At 38.5% G+C, this 16,730-nt stretch overlaps 1 protein-coding gene and 2 non-coding genes across 5 annotated transcripts in view; all 3 read right to left on the reverse strand.

Annotated features, from left to right (window-relative positions):
* The window catches only part of WDR43 (WD repeat domain 43), a 61,652-nt gene that overhangs the window by 16,039 nt on the left and 28,883 nt on the right, over positions 1-16,730 (reverse strand). For all 3 annotated transcript variants that reach the window (XM_002757924.7, XM_054245091.2, XM_035272930.3), the window contains 6 exons: positions 14,449-14,620; positions 13,065-13,151; positions 11,760-11,891; positions 9,467-9,598; positions 1,991-2,077; positions 683-714 (listed from right to left, as the gene is read on the reverse strand). In XM_002757924.7, coding sequence (XP_002757970.2) covers positions 683-714; positions 1,991-2,077; positions 9,467-9,598; positions 11,760-11,891; positions 13,065-13,151; positions 14,449-14,620 — 642 coding nt within the window. The remainder of the gene's footprint in view (positions 1-682; positions 715-1,990; positions 2,078-9,466; positions 9,599-11,759; positions 11,892-13,064; positions 13,152-14,448; positions 14,621-16,730) is intronic.
* Positions 11,393-11,470, reverse strand: LOC118147601 (small nucleolar RNA SNORD53/SNORD92). Its single transcript, XR_004734043.1, has one exon. It is a non-coding gene; the product is annotated as a small nucleolar RNA SNORD53/SNORD92 (small nucleolar RNA).
* Positions 12,479-12,556, reverse strand: LOC118147600 (small nucleolar RNA SNORD53/SNORD92). Its single transcript, XR_004734042.1, has one exon. It is a non-coding gene; the product is annotated as a small nucleolar RNA SNORD53/SNORD92 (small nucleolar RNA).

Below are 16,730 nucleotides of genomic sequence, written 5' to 3' on the forward strand. Positions count from 1 at the left end.
GCTTGGGCAGTAGTCTTCATCCAAACTGAGTTTGAATGATTTTGCATTTTATGTTAATGATAAGCATAAAAATCTATTCTGTCAAGAAAAGCAAAGTCCTCTATTAACATTAAAAGGCAATATAGACCAAAAATGTGCGAAAAACAGTCATAATGAGTTCTTTAGTTTTCCTCTTTTGTGAGCTCAGAAGGCTAATGGAGCCTATGAGAAGATTTTTTTTAAAGAAAAACTACATATTTAACTATCTAGATACTAATAATAATATACTATAAAGCTTAGCATCTTTAAAATGTCATCTTACTTAAATGTTTGATCAGATTATCAAGAAAAAAGACACAGAATTTAGTCTTTTAGCTAAAATATATTTTTACAGAGTCTTAAGCAAGTATCAGAGGTTCAGCAGGTATTATAAGCGGCAACTTTACAATATCAACACTAAGTTATTAAATAAAATAAGACTAATCATTTTAATGACCTGCTAAATAAAGCTAAAGTATCTATTTAGGAGTTTTCCAAAAGAAAACTATTAAATGCTAAGAATAAGAATAATTCAACTTAAAATAAGGGAGGTGAGGGGGCTAATATTTGACACTTAAAGAGCTTTATTAGTTGGAAATCAGAACGACCTAATATTTAATTTCATGAGGTCGGACATTATTTATAAGTCACCTAAACATCTTACCTATTAGGATGTCCCTGTAGCCTCTTTGTAAGCTAAGGAAGAGAAAAACACTATTAACAACAGCACTTCAGAGGCAGCCAATGTCTGCCAATTCCTATGATACAATGACAATACGGAGAAATTATTATTCTAATAAATAGTCTATTTTAAGCCAACATAATATAGTCTATGAATAGATTCCCATAATCAGAGTAATTAGCTGATAAAATCTAGAATAGGACTTATATCAACGAATGTCCAGAACAGGCAAATCCATAGACAAAAACAGCTTAGTGACTGCCAGGAACTGGGGAGAAGGGAGAATGAGCGTGACTCCTAACAGATACAGGATTTCTTTTTGGGGTGCCAATTGTACAACTTGTGAACATACGAAAAACCACTAAAATGTATACTTTAAGAGTTAAATTTTATGCTATGTAAATTATATCTTTTTTTTTTTAATACAAAGAAAAGAAATCAAGGCTCGGCATATTTTTAAAGTAGGCAGTACTATAAAAACATATGAGCAGCTTTTTCTATACATGATACTGTTTGTTCAGTACAGAGTTTTCCCTACCAATAGCCCACACTGCTAATAACAGAAACTATTCTTGTGAAATACTTCATCAGCATGACAAACGTAATCCAAGTATAATTTCTAATTACAAAGAATACACTTTATTTTTAGGCCTTATTTTTTTTTTACAATTTATACCCACTCTTGTAGGCCAAGTTTAAGTATTTTTTTTTAAAAAAAAAAAGGGGGGGGCTTTTCTATGTTGCCCAGGCTAGAGTGTAGTGGCTATTTAGAGGTGTAATCACAGCACATTACAGTCTTGAACTCCTGGGCTCAAACAGTCCTCCCACCACCAATTCCATATTGCTAGTCAGAGTTTAACAACCCATCAGCGATTAAAAAAACAACACATAAAAAATGGTTTCAATGTTAGGTTAAGGTACCTCACGGGGCATAATGGGAAAAACAAAAATGAGAATTTGGGAGGTTTATATTGGGGTGTTTACAACAATCATTCCCATATAGATGGCATCCTGTACATACAGCATTCTGTGGTTCACTTAAGTTCCAAATGCTTCTGGGTAAACAGACACACCATAGCCATTAGGGGAATAAAGGTAAAAATGCCAATAACATTTCCTTTCATTGTCCAGGAATTAATCAATTTTGGTTTTTCTGTCCAAAGTACTTTCCTCCATCCATTATTCACTCTAAACGCCACGTGTCCTCATATATCACAAATCCATTTCTCTAACTACTGAATTTTCCATTTAACTCATGGATTAGGACACTAAAATGAAACGGTCAGTTACCTCTTGCAACAATGGAATAACAGTATGCAGGGGCATCCTTAATACAGTCTTCTTTATAAGGTTTAAATTTCTAGTTTGAAGAACTTTCTGTGAGAAAATAAAAAAATTATTAAGAAGCGCATACTCACAAGCCAAAGATACCACAGGAAAAAAAAAGTCTGTAAAAATGAATTCTTTATATCATTTAAGACGGAGGCAATAAACAAACTAAATCTAGCAAAAGTAAAGGTTGGCGGGACGGAATGGAGTATGTTATATTACGTCTTGTGGTAACTAGACAAGCAGTCTTTGGGTGTGGTTAAATTTACTTCATTACTGAAGTAATTTTACTTCTTTGTGTTTTATTAAAACATCTCTAGACATTTGAATACAGACATAAGCCACTTTAGAGATGTTCCCAAACCTCTATTTTATGAAATCTGAGCTGTATCCAACCCAGAGTGAGCAAAACATAGTAAGATTGCTTAGAAAGAAAGAAATCCTTTTAAATTAGGTGTCAACTTTTTGGTAAAATGTTACGCCAATCAAAAGATGACATGATGAGAGCTTGAATCAAAACCTGTTAAGGGTACATCTATGGTAGAGGTTCAGTCTCCACACTGGGTTACAGCAAAGGACACAGAGCAGATTGGTTCTGGTCCTGCCCCTTAGAAGCACATCTGGGGTAGTTCGTTCAACTTCTTCAGGCCCCACATGCTTTACAGAAGTAGAAGGTGAAAATTAGGGTCCTTTCAAAAGGGTTTAGTTCCAGAGTTTTTCTAATGGTGTTGTATTTTTTGATGATGGTTGTTGCTATAAATATCAAGCTCAGAATAGAAAGAGCAGTGACACCAAAAGGGAAAAACAGGGAAAGTCAATTTCCAACCTACTAACTTATTTATTTGAAACAGGGGCCTCATTGTACTGCCCAGGCTGGAGTGCAGTGACATGATCACGGCTCACTGCAGCTTCGACTTCCTGGGCTCAGGTGATCCTCCTGCCTGGGCATCCTGAGTAACTGGGACTACTCCACTGAGTAGCTGGGCAAACCACTATGCCTGGCTAGTTTTTTAATTTTTATGTTGTAGGCATGGGGTCTCACTATGTTGCCCAGGCTGATCTCAAACTCCTGAGCTCAAGCAAAGGTTCCTCCTCAGCCTCCCAAAATGTAAGGATCACAGGCATGAGCCACTATGCCTGATTTCCAACCTATTTTGCCAGTTCCCAAAATATTTTTTCAGAATTCCCTGTGGATTGAATTTGCTTGTGAAGCTACCTTTTTACACTTAAGCCCTTCTAAATAAATCAAGTTCTATTTAAAAACTATTACCGACATATATAATTTGTTTCTTATGCAAAAGAAATAAAACATTTTATATATCATTACTGAAGAACTGAGGGATAGACAATACTGATTTAATAATCTTAACCTAAACTTCCATTTTCAAATAGCCAGAATACAAGATTCAAAACAAACTATGCTGCTATTAACTTTAACCATAATCCAAGACGTGCTTGATGATACTAAATACTACTCAACTCATCTCTTCATTATAAATAACAGCACAAAGTTCCAATGATCTAGAGGCCATAGGAAACATTCTGCATGAACTAGTCTACAATTTATCTTTTGTTATACAATATGCTTTTGTACTTAAGAGTCTCCAATTTTCACAAGATGTTCACCCAAACCACCAGGCTTCACTGTCTTAAATGGCCAAATCGAGTGGCAGCGCATCAGGTCAATGAATACAACCCTGAACAACCCTGAACTTGCTCTCCATTACATACACCAAAAACTTATTTAAGAAACTAAAGGACTGAAACATAATAGAAGACTAAAAGATAGGAGGTTTGTGAAATCCACTAGTGCTCTAAATAGACAATGATCATATAATTTGTTGTTCTGTGAATGGAAGGAGTCACTATTAATTACACCAAGATGAGAGGTATAAACCAGAACGGTTGCAGACAAAAAAGTATGGCCTAGTTATTCAGAAGTTATTCCAAACTGTAGGGCAGAAGAATTTTTAACAAGCTATTGGACACTTCCATGCCCACCAAAGACAAAGGCTCTAGAGCAATAATTTTCTAATTTAAAATAAGCAAATAAAAATACATTATTCTGGGCCGGGCGCGGTAGCTCAGGCCTGTAATCCCAGCACTTTGGGAGACCGAGGTGGGTGGATCACAAGGTCAAGAGATCGAGACCATCCTGGTCAACATGGTGAAACCCCGTCTCTACTAAAAATACAAAAAATCAGCTGGGCACGGTGGCACGTGCCTGTAATCCCAGCTACTCAGGAGGCTGAGGCAGGAGGTTGCGGTGAGCCAAGATCACACCACTGCACTCCAGCCTGGGTAACAATAGTGAAACTCCAACTCAAAAAAAAAAAAAAAACATTATTCCAAACTAAGTTAAATGATAATAAACAGAGGCGTCAGGCTCATTAACTTCTGTAAGGATGTATGTAAAAAAAACAACCCTATAAGCCATAGTTATAACTACAAAGAAGGTAGTGTTGAAGGCAAGATTTTTCTTTTACAATTTGACTGCAGTACAAATGAAGCACAATAAACAGCATGCATTTAAAGTGTACTGCTTGATCAGTGTGACATACTCTTTACCCAGGAAACAAACACTATGATCAAAATAGGGTCTCCTTGGGTCCCTTTATAATGTATCCCTCCCTCCATTCCCATTCCCGGGCAGCTACCAAACTATATATTGGACTGCTTTTCTAAAATTTTTATATAAATAAGAATTTATATTATTTTTTGCTGGGCTTCTTTCTCACAGCCTTCGTTTGAGATTCAAGCATACTACTGGTCTATCAGTAACACATTCCTCATATTGTTAGATAAACCATTTTTTTCTCCATTTACATGTTAAGGGACATCGTTCTTTCCAGTTTAGGACCAATACAAAGAACACTCATGAACAAGTCTTTGAATGAACAGATGTGTGGTATTCTCTTGGCAAATATCTAGCAGCAGAATGGCTGCATCATATGGTAGATTTATCCTCAATTTTTAATAAACGAACTGTTTTCCAAAGTAGTTATACCTTTTACATTCCTACCAGCAACACAGAATTTCAGCTGCTCTACATCCTCACCAAAAGATGGTATCATTGTCTTTTGCATTTTTATCAACCTACAAGGGGTATGTAAGCTTCATCTCACTGTGGTTCTAATTTGCCTTTCTATGATAACTAATAATGCATAATACCTTTACAGGTGCTTACCGGCCATTTGAATTATCCCGTGAAGTGTGTTCAAAACTTTACCAATTGCTTCTGAGTCCAGATACAAATCCTCGGTTTATCATGAGTTGCTAATATTTTGTTCCCAGCTCGAAGCTTGTTTTTCAATACTCCTAACACTGTTTTTCCAAGAACATTCTAATAATTTTGATGAGGTTCAAATAACTATTTTTTTTCTCTAACATTTCATGCATTTTGTGATGTACCTAAGAAATCTTTCCCCCCTTGTCTTGTTCACAAAGATCTCCTCTTTTTTCCTAGAAGTCTTGTAGTTTTAGGTTTTACACTCAAGTCTACAAAATCAATGTTTTACATTGATTTTTGTGTAAGGTGAGATAAAATGAGATCCATGTTTTTCCAATTGTATGTGGTCTATTTCTGGACTCTGTTTTGGCCCCTAAATCTGTATTTATTTTTTCACCAATGACAAACTATCTTGACTACTATAGCTTTATTTTGAAATCAACTGGGTGATTCCTCCAAGTTGCTCTTTATTTTACAATTTCTTTGGTTTTTTCATGTCATGTGCATTTCCCGATAACTTTTAGGACCAGTTTGTCAATTTCTATGAAGGTGGCTGACAGAGACTGCTGGAATTTTAACTGAGAATGGATTAAATATGTAGAATCATTTGGGGAGAACTTCCAACTCTCAAAATACTGAATATTCTAACCCATGAACAGGGCCCAGATCTTTATTTACTTCGGTGTTTGTTAACTTCTCTGTTATAATTTGCAGTGTAGAGACAGTTACCTGTTTTAGATATAGTTATTTTTGGTACTACTAGGTATTTTTTGGTACTACTATTAATGGAACTTTTAAAAAATGTTTAACTTAAATACTTTTCTAAATATTAAAAAATATTTAAAAATATCTCCTATGGGTGCCAACAATTACGTAAATAACTACGCTTCTCTTTTGGCATAACCTACAGGGTAATTCATTGAGTTACAATTCCACCTTCCAAATGCCATTCATTTTACTATCAGGTTTTCTATGACAGACAGTATTAACATCTTAGAAGCTCTTCTGTCGTATCCCTCTCATTGTTCCCCTTCTTTTTTTGTTCCTATTTTTAATATCCTGCTAACTATGTATCCTCATAAGGCAGCTTTGGAAAAGGGGGAAACTTTTTTAAAAGGAAAAAAGTTCCTCTTTCTTTTTAGACCACAGAATGTGTAAATGCATAATCTCCTAGGTAATACACTATGGGAACATCAATTCTTTTCTTTTTTAAAAAAGGGTTCACTTGGCTGGGAGCGGTGTGACTCACGCCTGTAATCCTAGCACTCTGGAGGCTGAGGTAGACCGATCACCTGAGATCAGGAGTTGGAGGTCATGCTGGCAAACACGCCAAAGCCCCATCTCTACTAAAAATACAAAATTAGCTGGGCATGGTAGCGCGTGCCTGTAATCACAGCTACTCAGGAGGCTGAGGCAGGAGAATGACTTGAACCTGGGAGGCAGAGGTTGCAGTCAGCCGAGGGTGTGATATTGCACTCCAGCCTGGGCAACAGAGTGAGACTCTGTCTCCAAAACAAAAAAAATAAATAGTCAGGTGTGGTGGCACACACCCAGAATCTCAGCTATTTAGGAGGCTGAGGCAGAGAATTGCTTGAACCTGGGAGGCAGAGGTTGCAGTGAGCTGAGATCGTGTCGCTGCACTCCAGCTTGGGCAACAAGGGCAAAACTCCATCTCGAATACATAGATTTACTTACATACATACATACAAACAGTAAAATGTTTTTTTAAAGGGTTATTTTATGCCAGCGCTTTGTGAGGTTGAAGCAGGATTACTTGAGAACAAGACTTTGAAACCAACCTGAGCAACACAGCAGACCCTGTCTCTACCAAAAAATTTTTAAAAATTAGCTGGCTGGGGCCAGGTGCGGTGGCTCAAGCCTATAATCCCAGCACTTTGGGAGGCCGAGGCGGGTGGATCACGAGGTCAACAGATCGAGACCATTCTGGTTAACATGGTGAAACCCGTCTCTACTAAAAATACAAAAAATTAGCTGGGCATGGTGGCGCATGCCTGTAATCCCAGCTACTCGGGAGGCTGAGGCAGGAGAATTGCCTGAACCCAGGAGGCAGAGGCTGAGGTGAGCAGAGATCGCGCCATTGCACTCCAGCTTGGGTAACAAGAGCAAAACTCCGCCTCAAAAAAAAAATTAGCTGGCTGTGGTGATGCTTGCCTGCAGTCCCAGCTACTCACAAGGCTGAGGTGGGAGGATCACTTGAGCCCAGGAGTTCATGTAGTGAGCTACAATTGCACCACTGCCCTTCCAGCCTAGGTGGCAAAGACCCTGTCTCATTTTAAAAGGAAAAAAGTGGGGGGCGGGGCACATGTCTATATGCTCTTTACTAACTTTTCAAGCACACAATTTTTCATCATTCAACCACTTCTCTATTATTTCTACCTAATTTAAAAAGTGTTTTCATAAACAGCGTTTTATTTTTCCTTTCAACAACCTCTGGCACCTAATGAAAATTACACATTAACATCTCTGAAATGTTCTTGCCAAAAGATTTTAAACTGAATCTCTTCTAGCTTATAGATCTAACCGGATCTAGAGACAGATCTTCAAGCTTCCAGATCTCACCTATATAGAGAACAAGATGGACAAAGCAATGTGTTTAATGATACCACAGTGATGCAGTATACAAAATCCTGAACATGGAATTCTCTACTGGGCAAATAACCTAACTTCTCCAAAAAACTAAACTGCAAAAGGCAGAAAGGGCACACCAACTAAACACAGTGTAGAGACTCTGTTGGAATCTTGTTTTAAAGAAAGCAAAAATAAAAACAAAAGTATGAGACAATCAGAGAAATACAGACACTAATGATATTTGACAATTTTTTAAAAATTACTTCTTTTAGGTACAACAATGGATTACGGTTATTTTTTAAAAGGATGTTTCAAGTTGAATGGGGGCATATTTATGGATAAAATGATAGGTGATCATTTGAGATTTGCTTCACCATAACGTGGGGAGACAAGTGTGACTATCAACAAACCAAGAGTTGACTGGCTAGTATTGATAATTTTTGAAACTAGGTAATGAGTTCTTGATGGTCCACTGTATTATTCTCAATGTTTTGAAATGTGTCTTAATAAGAAAAGAGGCCGGGCGTGGTAACTCACACCTGTAATCCCAGCACTTTGGGAGGCTGAGGCAGGCAGATCATGAGGTCAAGAAATCGAGACCATCCTGGTCAACATGGTGAAACCCCATCTCTACTCAAAATACAAAAAATTAGCTGGACATGATGGCGCGTGCCTGTAATCCCAGCTACTCAGAAGGCTGAGGCAGGAGAATTGCCTGAACCCAGGAGATGGAAGTTGCGGTGAGCGGAGATCACACCATTGCACTCCAGCCTGGGTAACAAGAGCGAAACTCCGTCTCAAAAAAAAGGAATTTTAGGATCAATGTATCAAAAAAAACATGGATCAAATAAAATCAGAGACACTATTCATGGGTTATGGATTAAAGTCACATTGACACTCAATGAAATCATAACTGCTGTAAGTCATTAAGAAGAAATGCAAATGTGAACTGCTTTAATCTCATCAGGCAGTGCTTGAATCCAACTGTTTTTCCCTTAAATTTTCTAGACAGAATGCTGTCAAACTGTAGAATTTAAGAGAATCAATGAGTAATTTTATACAAGCAGTCACCAACTTACACAGAAATCATAAATGCCTCCCTTTATACAAAGTTTCTAGTATTTTTACCTCTAGATATTTTACAACACCCCCAACCCTCTTAATTTTCCCCCAAGCCTCCTACCCATTGCCAAGGTTCCACCTCACTGCCCCCTCTCACGGCCAGGGGGAAATAAGTTTCTGGAATCCAGAGTAAAAACTCAGGAACGCATTTTCCTACAGAAAAAAATATAAATTGTGATCTAGAATGCTGAGTATTATCATTCAGCTACACTATATTTATAAAGGCTTTTGTGAACTAAAGCCTAAGAACCTAACAATTCAGAACAGTATTTCTATGAGAAAATGCATTCCAGGTTCAAAATAATTCAATGCAATCCCTTTGTAGATTGGTGACTGCCTGTATAATGCCACCAAGTGATACACGTTTTACTAAACTCACAATAAATTCCAAATGGCTCTGCAGCATGATGGCTCTACAGTTGTGAACATGCTATGTCAATCATTTTCTAAGAAATATTAATCATATTAATTTAGTTAAAAATTGCTATAATACTTACATTTAGCATTTCAAAATCGTTACTTTCTAAGCCCTGGGTAAGAAGAACTGGAAAGCTATTCGTCTGGAGGTCATCCTTTCCTTTTTTGTGTGTGTCTATATCCATTGCTCCCAGGCGTTCTTCAATGCTAACCTACGTAACAGAAAGAATTTGTTAATGTGTTACCAGACAAGAGTTAGAGCAGTTTGGAGACAAACGAAAAAAAAAACAGGATTACACCTCAACCCTGGAAAATACTAACACGCTCATTCGCATTCCAAGAGAACCTCATTACCATAACGCCAATGTTGGAGACAGGTGAGACATCTGCAATCCAAGCTTCCAGATTCTAGTGAAAAAAAGCAACTGGGCCCAAGAAGCACATGGTTTGAAAATGTTAATGCATAAAAAGTCTTGTATATTAAGATTCAGAAAAGGCAAGGACCTGGTGTCTGATACTAAAACACAAGAAAAGACCTATTCTCAGAAAAGCTTGCCCCACTATAACTATCCCTTAATATCACCTGCAGATCTGCAGGAGGAAACAAGATATTATTATTAAAGGGTATAGACTGTTATGGTCCCAAAACAATTTGTAAAATGTCTTCCTATTTTTGTTAGTGAGCTCCAGATGATGATGTATTAGCTAGAATATGCTACACTACAACTAAGTGTCCTTGATAAATCCTTCAAATTTACGTGTAAATAAACATGATGCGATATGCTATACAAAAACTCAATTATGGTGTGTGTGTGGTGGCTCTCTCTTGTAATCTCAGCACTATGCAAGGCTGGGGCAGGCAAATCACTTGAGCCCCAAGGTTTGATAAACAGCCTGCACAACATGGCAAAACCCTGTCTCTACAAAAAAACGAGCCGGGCAGTGGCATGCATCTGTGGCCCCAGTTTCTCGATAGGCTGAGGTGGGAGGATCACTTGGGCCCAAGAGGCAGAGGTTATAGTGAGCCAAGAGCAAATGACTGCACCCCAGTCTGGGTGACAGAATTAGACCCTTCTCCAAAATGAAATAAAAACAACAACAAGGCCAGGCGCAGTGGCTCACGCCTGTAATCCCAGCACTTTGGGAGGCCGAGGCGGGTGGATCACGAGGTCAAGAGATCGAGACCATCCTGGTCAACATGGTGAAACCCCGTCTCTACTAAAAATACAAAACATTAGCTGGGCATGGTGGCACGTGCCTGTAATCCCAGCTACTAGGGAGGCTAAAGCAGGAGAATTGCCTGAACCCAGGAGGCGGAGGTTGCGTTGAGCCGAGATTGCGCCATTGCACTCCAGCCTGGGTAACGAGCGAAACTCCATCTCCCAAAAAAAAAAACAACAACAACAATAATAAAAAAAACCCACCCTCAATTGTACAGAACTGATCCCTGATTAAAGCAACTCTAACATGTTCTGTCAGCCCCTTGGAAACTAATTGAAAAAGAAATTTGTTCTATGACTAACAAAGCAAACAGATAGATGTGCTTGGTTTATCCCAACACAAAACATATTAAAAAGGACATGGAGAAATTATAAAGTTGAATCTAGGCCAAGCCAAAGGAAGTTGGTACTTGATTTAAAGTCAGCTGAGGAGTAATTTTTACGAACATGTATGACCACGTTTTACGAAGCTATGTTACCCCCACCCCACCGCCCAATAAACACCTTTAAAATAAGCTAAATTATCCTTCAAAAGTGGACAGAGAATAAAAAAATAAAGTAAAATCAGCTAAAGAATAGTATTTCTGTGAGAATAATACAGTTAAAATTCCAGATTCCTTATATAAGAGGGAAGAATGTGAACAGAGGGGGAAAAAAATACTCTGCACAGATATGTACAGTAACCACAAAGGATTGAAGTTTGAGAAATAAATGAAGATCATAAACACTTATGCAGTTATAATGACTATCACTTTTAGATACCAACTGGCACTAAGCTAGCCAGGATTGCTCAGACAGCCAAGAGCAAAGAGGCATCACTGGAACTCAGCAACATGCGAAACCCAATGATAGTCATCACAGCAAGTCCTGGCTTTACTTACTGAATTTTATGTTGCCCAACTGACTACTAACTAATGGCCAAAACATCACCCTCTTTAGTTACTAAAGGTTCTTCTCCGTTAAACAGAGCCCAAAGGGGACAATCTAGAATTCTGAAACCTATGATGGTGAAGATAAAAGAGAGCATAACAGCAGAAATCTCCGTAAATTTCTAAAGCTTTAACTTTGGCTCTATCCAAGACACCTAATAGAATGAATCTCCCAGTAATTTTAAATCACAAACTCAAAAACATAGTCAGAGTGGTTGCATTACCTCATTTCCCCCTGATTTCCTCTTGCTCTCTACTTGCTCGGTTTGTGGAGGAGCAGGCTTGATAGCTGCATGATGACCAGGAATCCCAGGCACCAGAACTTTTGCTTCAGAATTTATCACTGGTGTCCTCACCTGTTCAACAGGTACAGCCAGAGCATGAAAAAGGAAATCATAACTTAGTCTTTATGTATCCTCAATGACAAAACAGCTTTTAAAGGGCTCTTATATTGGAAAAATGCAATTTAACTAATTTAATATGATATGAATTAAAGATATATTGTTAATTGAATGCTGACAAATTTTTTTTAAGTGACAATCTGGAAGACTGAATTTAAAGTTTACAATACGGCTGGGCGTGGTGGCTCACGCCTGTAATCTAAGCACTTTGGAGGCCAAGGCAGGCAGATCACCTGAGGTCGGGAGTTCAAGAACAGCCTGACCAACATGGTGAAACCTCATCTTTAAAAAAATAAATAAATAAAATAAAGCATACAATAGTACGTAAGAGTAAAACCCAACTGGTCTGACGGCAGTGGGTTATCAAAACTTACTACTATTTAGTGTCACTAACGTTGGCATACAAGTCCACACTACTAAATTTGACTGGCTTAAAAAAACGAAGAAGGAAAATCTACAGATTACATAAGGACACAATGGTTTTTAAAAATTTTAAAGCTACACATTTTATAACCACCTCTAGAATTCAAGCTTTGCCAGAAATGCTCAGACAGCCAAGAGCAAGGTGTCATCTCTGAAACTCAGATAGCAGCGAAACCATATGGATGTCATCACAGCACCTCTTGGCTTTCCCTGTCTCACTGAACACGGAACACGGTATCTACATGCAGATACCAAGTGATGTGCAAAACAGAGCACCATGATGGTCCTCCTATGCTTGTGGTATTAAATTCTAGCCCCAGAATGGTTTTATCACACCCCGAAATACAGCATTCCTCTCAGCAAAGTGATGCTCTTTTAAGTATTGAGACTGATAAAAACCGCCAATTGATAAATCTGATACTGATATTTATTTCTACATTCTTCCTGGCCCAGATGATGATGCATGGTGGGCAGGGAAGAACCACATCCAATATCTTCAACTGCTAATCTTCTATTCACTTAACAAACCAGGAGTACAATCTTGACATCTAAAACCATAATCCCACAAAATTTATAAGACAAGAGAATAAAGATATTAAAGAATAAACTTAGTTTAATCATAATACCATATAACAATTCAATCCACCCAAATTCACCCAAAGAAATATTCTTTTTCTTAAAACTTCTAATTTTTAATGTGCTCACCTTTGTTATAGCTGTTTCCACTTTGGGGGCCCAGCAGTTTGAAATATCTCTTACTAAACACATATGAGGTTCTCTGGAGTTTAAAGCCTGAGAATATATTTTTTTTAAGGAGGAGATGAAAGGAAAAAAAGTGTCAAACAAAGCAACTGAGAATAAGAACAAAATGAAAACTAAATGGCTACTTATTTTTGTAAAATATTAAAAAGTAAGGAAGCTTTCCACACTCAACTGTTAACCATGAGCACCACTCAGACTGATGGCAGTTAAGAAAAATGGTAACTCTGAAGACCGGGTACCAAGGTTTACTTTCCTCAGTTATGAACTGCTTGAGTTTTTCACATTTATTGTTTTTAAAGGTCAACAGACTTTTTAAATGTAACAGGTTTTAAAGAAATCATATCAGTTCATCATCCTTTTAAGAAATAGTTTGTGCTAAATGATTCTACCCTTAACTCTCCCATGGTCCTTTCCATAAGCAAGTCAAAGATCGCACTGCTGATTCACAAAATGCATCTGTACGTCCTGACGTGATATTAAACGGGATGGGGGAGTCAGATACAGCAAATACATATGTACCGATAAAGGTTTAAAGTGATACATAATTCTATATGCCCATTTAATTAATCAATATTGGGAAAGATGCAAAACAAACAGTCCACAATGGCTGCAACCAGAGAGGGAGAATTCACATACGGCAATGAGGCATGTTTACAACACTTTTCTTTTTTTTTGTTTTTATTAAACCATATGCATGTGTGCTTGTGTAGGCATGTAGTATTCCACTCCTAGTCTTGCTGAGGACCATACTAAATAAAAGTATTTTAATGCAAGCTTAAGAAATAACCTATTTATTGTACGTCCTTGCAATAACTCCCAAGTCTTCACAGAAACATCTGTAGTGAACACTGTTAAATCACTGCACTGCCCATTTCCACTTAGAAAATCCAATTAGTGCTAATACTAAGAGACCCTTTTATTAAGATTTACATTTTGTGTAACTAAGCAAAATTCAACGTAAGTCATACCTGTACTGACCAATTAGTAAGACACTAGGAACTTACTCAGAGCACATTTCAAGTGCTCATGTGCCTACTGAGCACCTCTAACATGGCTAGTCCAAACTGAGATTTGCTGCAAATGTGAAATACACACCAGATTTTAAAAAAACAGTACCAAGGAAGAGGGCTGAGATAAATAACTCAAACAACGCTTTATACTAACCAGGTGTTAAAATACGTTGGATATAGAGCTCTCACAAATTAAAGCACTCCATGAAAAATCCTTCAATTTAAAAAGAATACATTATTTATCTTAAAGACCAATCACTCTCTTCCGTGGACATAGGAATGCTATATTGCTTTACTCCAGAGTAGCAGCTACGTACCACTCGTTCAATAGTAGGCTGAAACCAACTGCCATATACAAGCAACAATGACATTTTGTCTGAGCAAAAACCAGCAGCTAGAATAGGGATGGGTTTTGGTGTTGATTTCTTGCCTTTCCCAGGTGTTGCTATCTGAATTGTGCAGTTTGAAGTCAAAGGCTTTTTGCAGTATCTGGAAATGGAGGGAGGAAAATGAGATTAGAGAATTTGAAAAAATGTTTCACACTAACTCTCTGGAACTGACATCAAGTCACGAAATGTGACCCTCCTGTAGCCTCTACACTGCCATCGGGAGTCACCTGGGTCTCTGGAGCATAAGTACTCCCTTTCAAGACCTTACCTTCCTCACACCAAAATCAGCCTTGAGACCTACTTGCCCCTCTGTCCCATTTGTTTCAGGCCCCACGAAGAAGCCCCAAGCTGTCAAATGTTCTGTCGCCACCCTGTACTTCAGGTCCTGTGTTGTTCTGTCCAGCCCTGTTCCAGACAGTCCCGTCTCCAATTGCTCCCAACCCCCAGGAGCCGCAGCAAGCCTCTGGACTGTAGTTCCAGCAGCAAAATTATGTCCTCAATGGCTTCTCTAGGGGCTTTCTTCACATTCTTCCTCTACCCTGGTTTGGTCCGGCAGCACTCCCAACTTGTACCTCTTTTCTCTCCCACACTCTTTATGTCAGGGGTCTTGGACATGATTTAAATGAGTTCCTTGTTCTTCACTGACACTTCAAGTCAAAAATCTCTCCCTCTTTTGTCCCTAAAATCTTTGAAATTGTTGACACCAGATCCCAGCTACCCCTCCCTCCTGCCGCCTTTTTCCCCACATTTCTTAAAGATTTCAGTGGCTTGAGGTTATTCCTTCCAACATTACTCCAAATGAATTCCTTTCTCAGTGGTTTCCACACTCAGTGTCCAGGCTGATGGGTTGAAGGACACTTCTGATACTCTCATCTGTCAACTTTCGCAAACAAACATGTCCCTCACTGTATTTCAGCCACAAACTCCTCACACCCTACACATCTTATTAACCCTTCTTCTCCAAAATACACAATATCCCAGGTATAAGCATCTCATAATCCCTATCTTTCCAACTTACTCCTCCTATCATCCCGACTCCACAATTATCTCTAGACCCAAGTTTTGGAGTTTCTGCTTTAGCCTTTCCCCCACTACACAGTCTACTCTCAATGAAATGACTGTCTTAAAACTCAGGTCAAAGCTCATCAAATCCTCCACTTGAAATCCTTCAATGGCTTGCCACTGCCCAGGGAGAGACGCCCAAGTCCTCGCTGTGGTCCACTACCTTTGGGCCCCACTTCTTCTGAGTCTCAATTGTACTCCAGGTACATACATCATTCTATAAATAAAAGCTTCAAGAGTTACACACTAAAATGTAAACAGTTATCTACAGGAGCAGAACTCAATGGAGGGAGACTCAGGTTTTAAAACCAAGTGTCTGGGCACCCTGGATGTTTTAAAATGAGAAGACTTTTTATATAATCTGTCTATAATTAAATAAATTCCTATAATGGTATTTTAAAAGAAGGATACCAACTGACAACAAATGGTTAAAACCATTTTAAAGCTTAACAAAATTGTGTGCATAATGAATCTCAAACCATGTTTTCAGTATACGACAAGGTTTGGCAAATTTTCTGAAGAGGGCAAAATCATACATACTTCATGTTCTTCAGACCACATATGGTCTCCACTGAATGCAGCCTGCAGGCCAGTTTGCCGACTCCTGATCTACGACCGCTACACAACCTAACAATGATACACCCCTCTGTCTAAGAACACAACAGCACTGGCAAGGGGAAGTACAGTACTCTCAAAGACAAATAAAACATCATCCAAGTTCACAAGTGAATCTCTCTAAATGAGCCACTTTCTTCTGAAATTTATCATTAGAACTACCAACACTGCCAGGCCTGGTGGCTCACACCTGTAATCCCAGCACTTTGGGAGGCTGAGGTGGGCAGATCACGAGGTCAGGAGTTCGAGACCAGACTGGCCAATAAGGTGACACCGCATCTCTACTAATAATACAAAAAAAAAAAAAATCAGCTGGGCATGATGGTGCACGTCTGCAGTCCCAGCTACTTGGGAGGCTGAGACAGAAGACTCGCTTGAACCCGGGAGGTGGAGGTTGCAGTGAGCTGAGATCACACCACTGCATTCCAGCCTGGATGACAGAGTGAGACTCCATCTCAAAAAAAAACTACCAAGATTTACTAAGAATATATCATAAAAAGCCACTCTCCTAATCACAAATATATAAATAAATC

Source organism: Callithrix jacchus, chromosome 14 (assembly GCF_049354715.1).
Source record: "Callithrix jacchus isolate 240 chromosome 14, calJac240_pri, whole genome shotgun sequence".
NCBI lineage: Eukaryota > Metazoa > Chordata > Mammalia > Primates > Cebidae > Callithrix > Callithrix jacchus.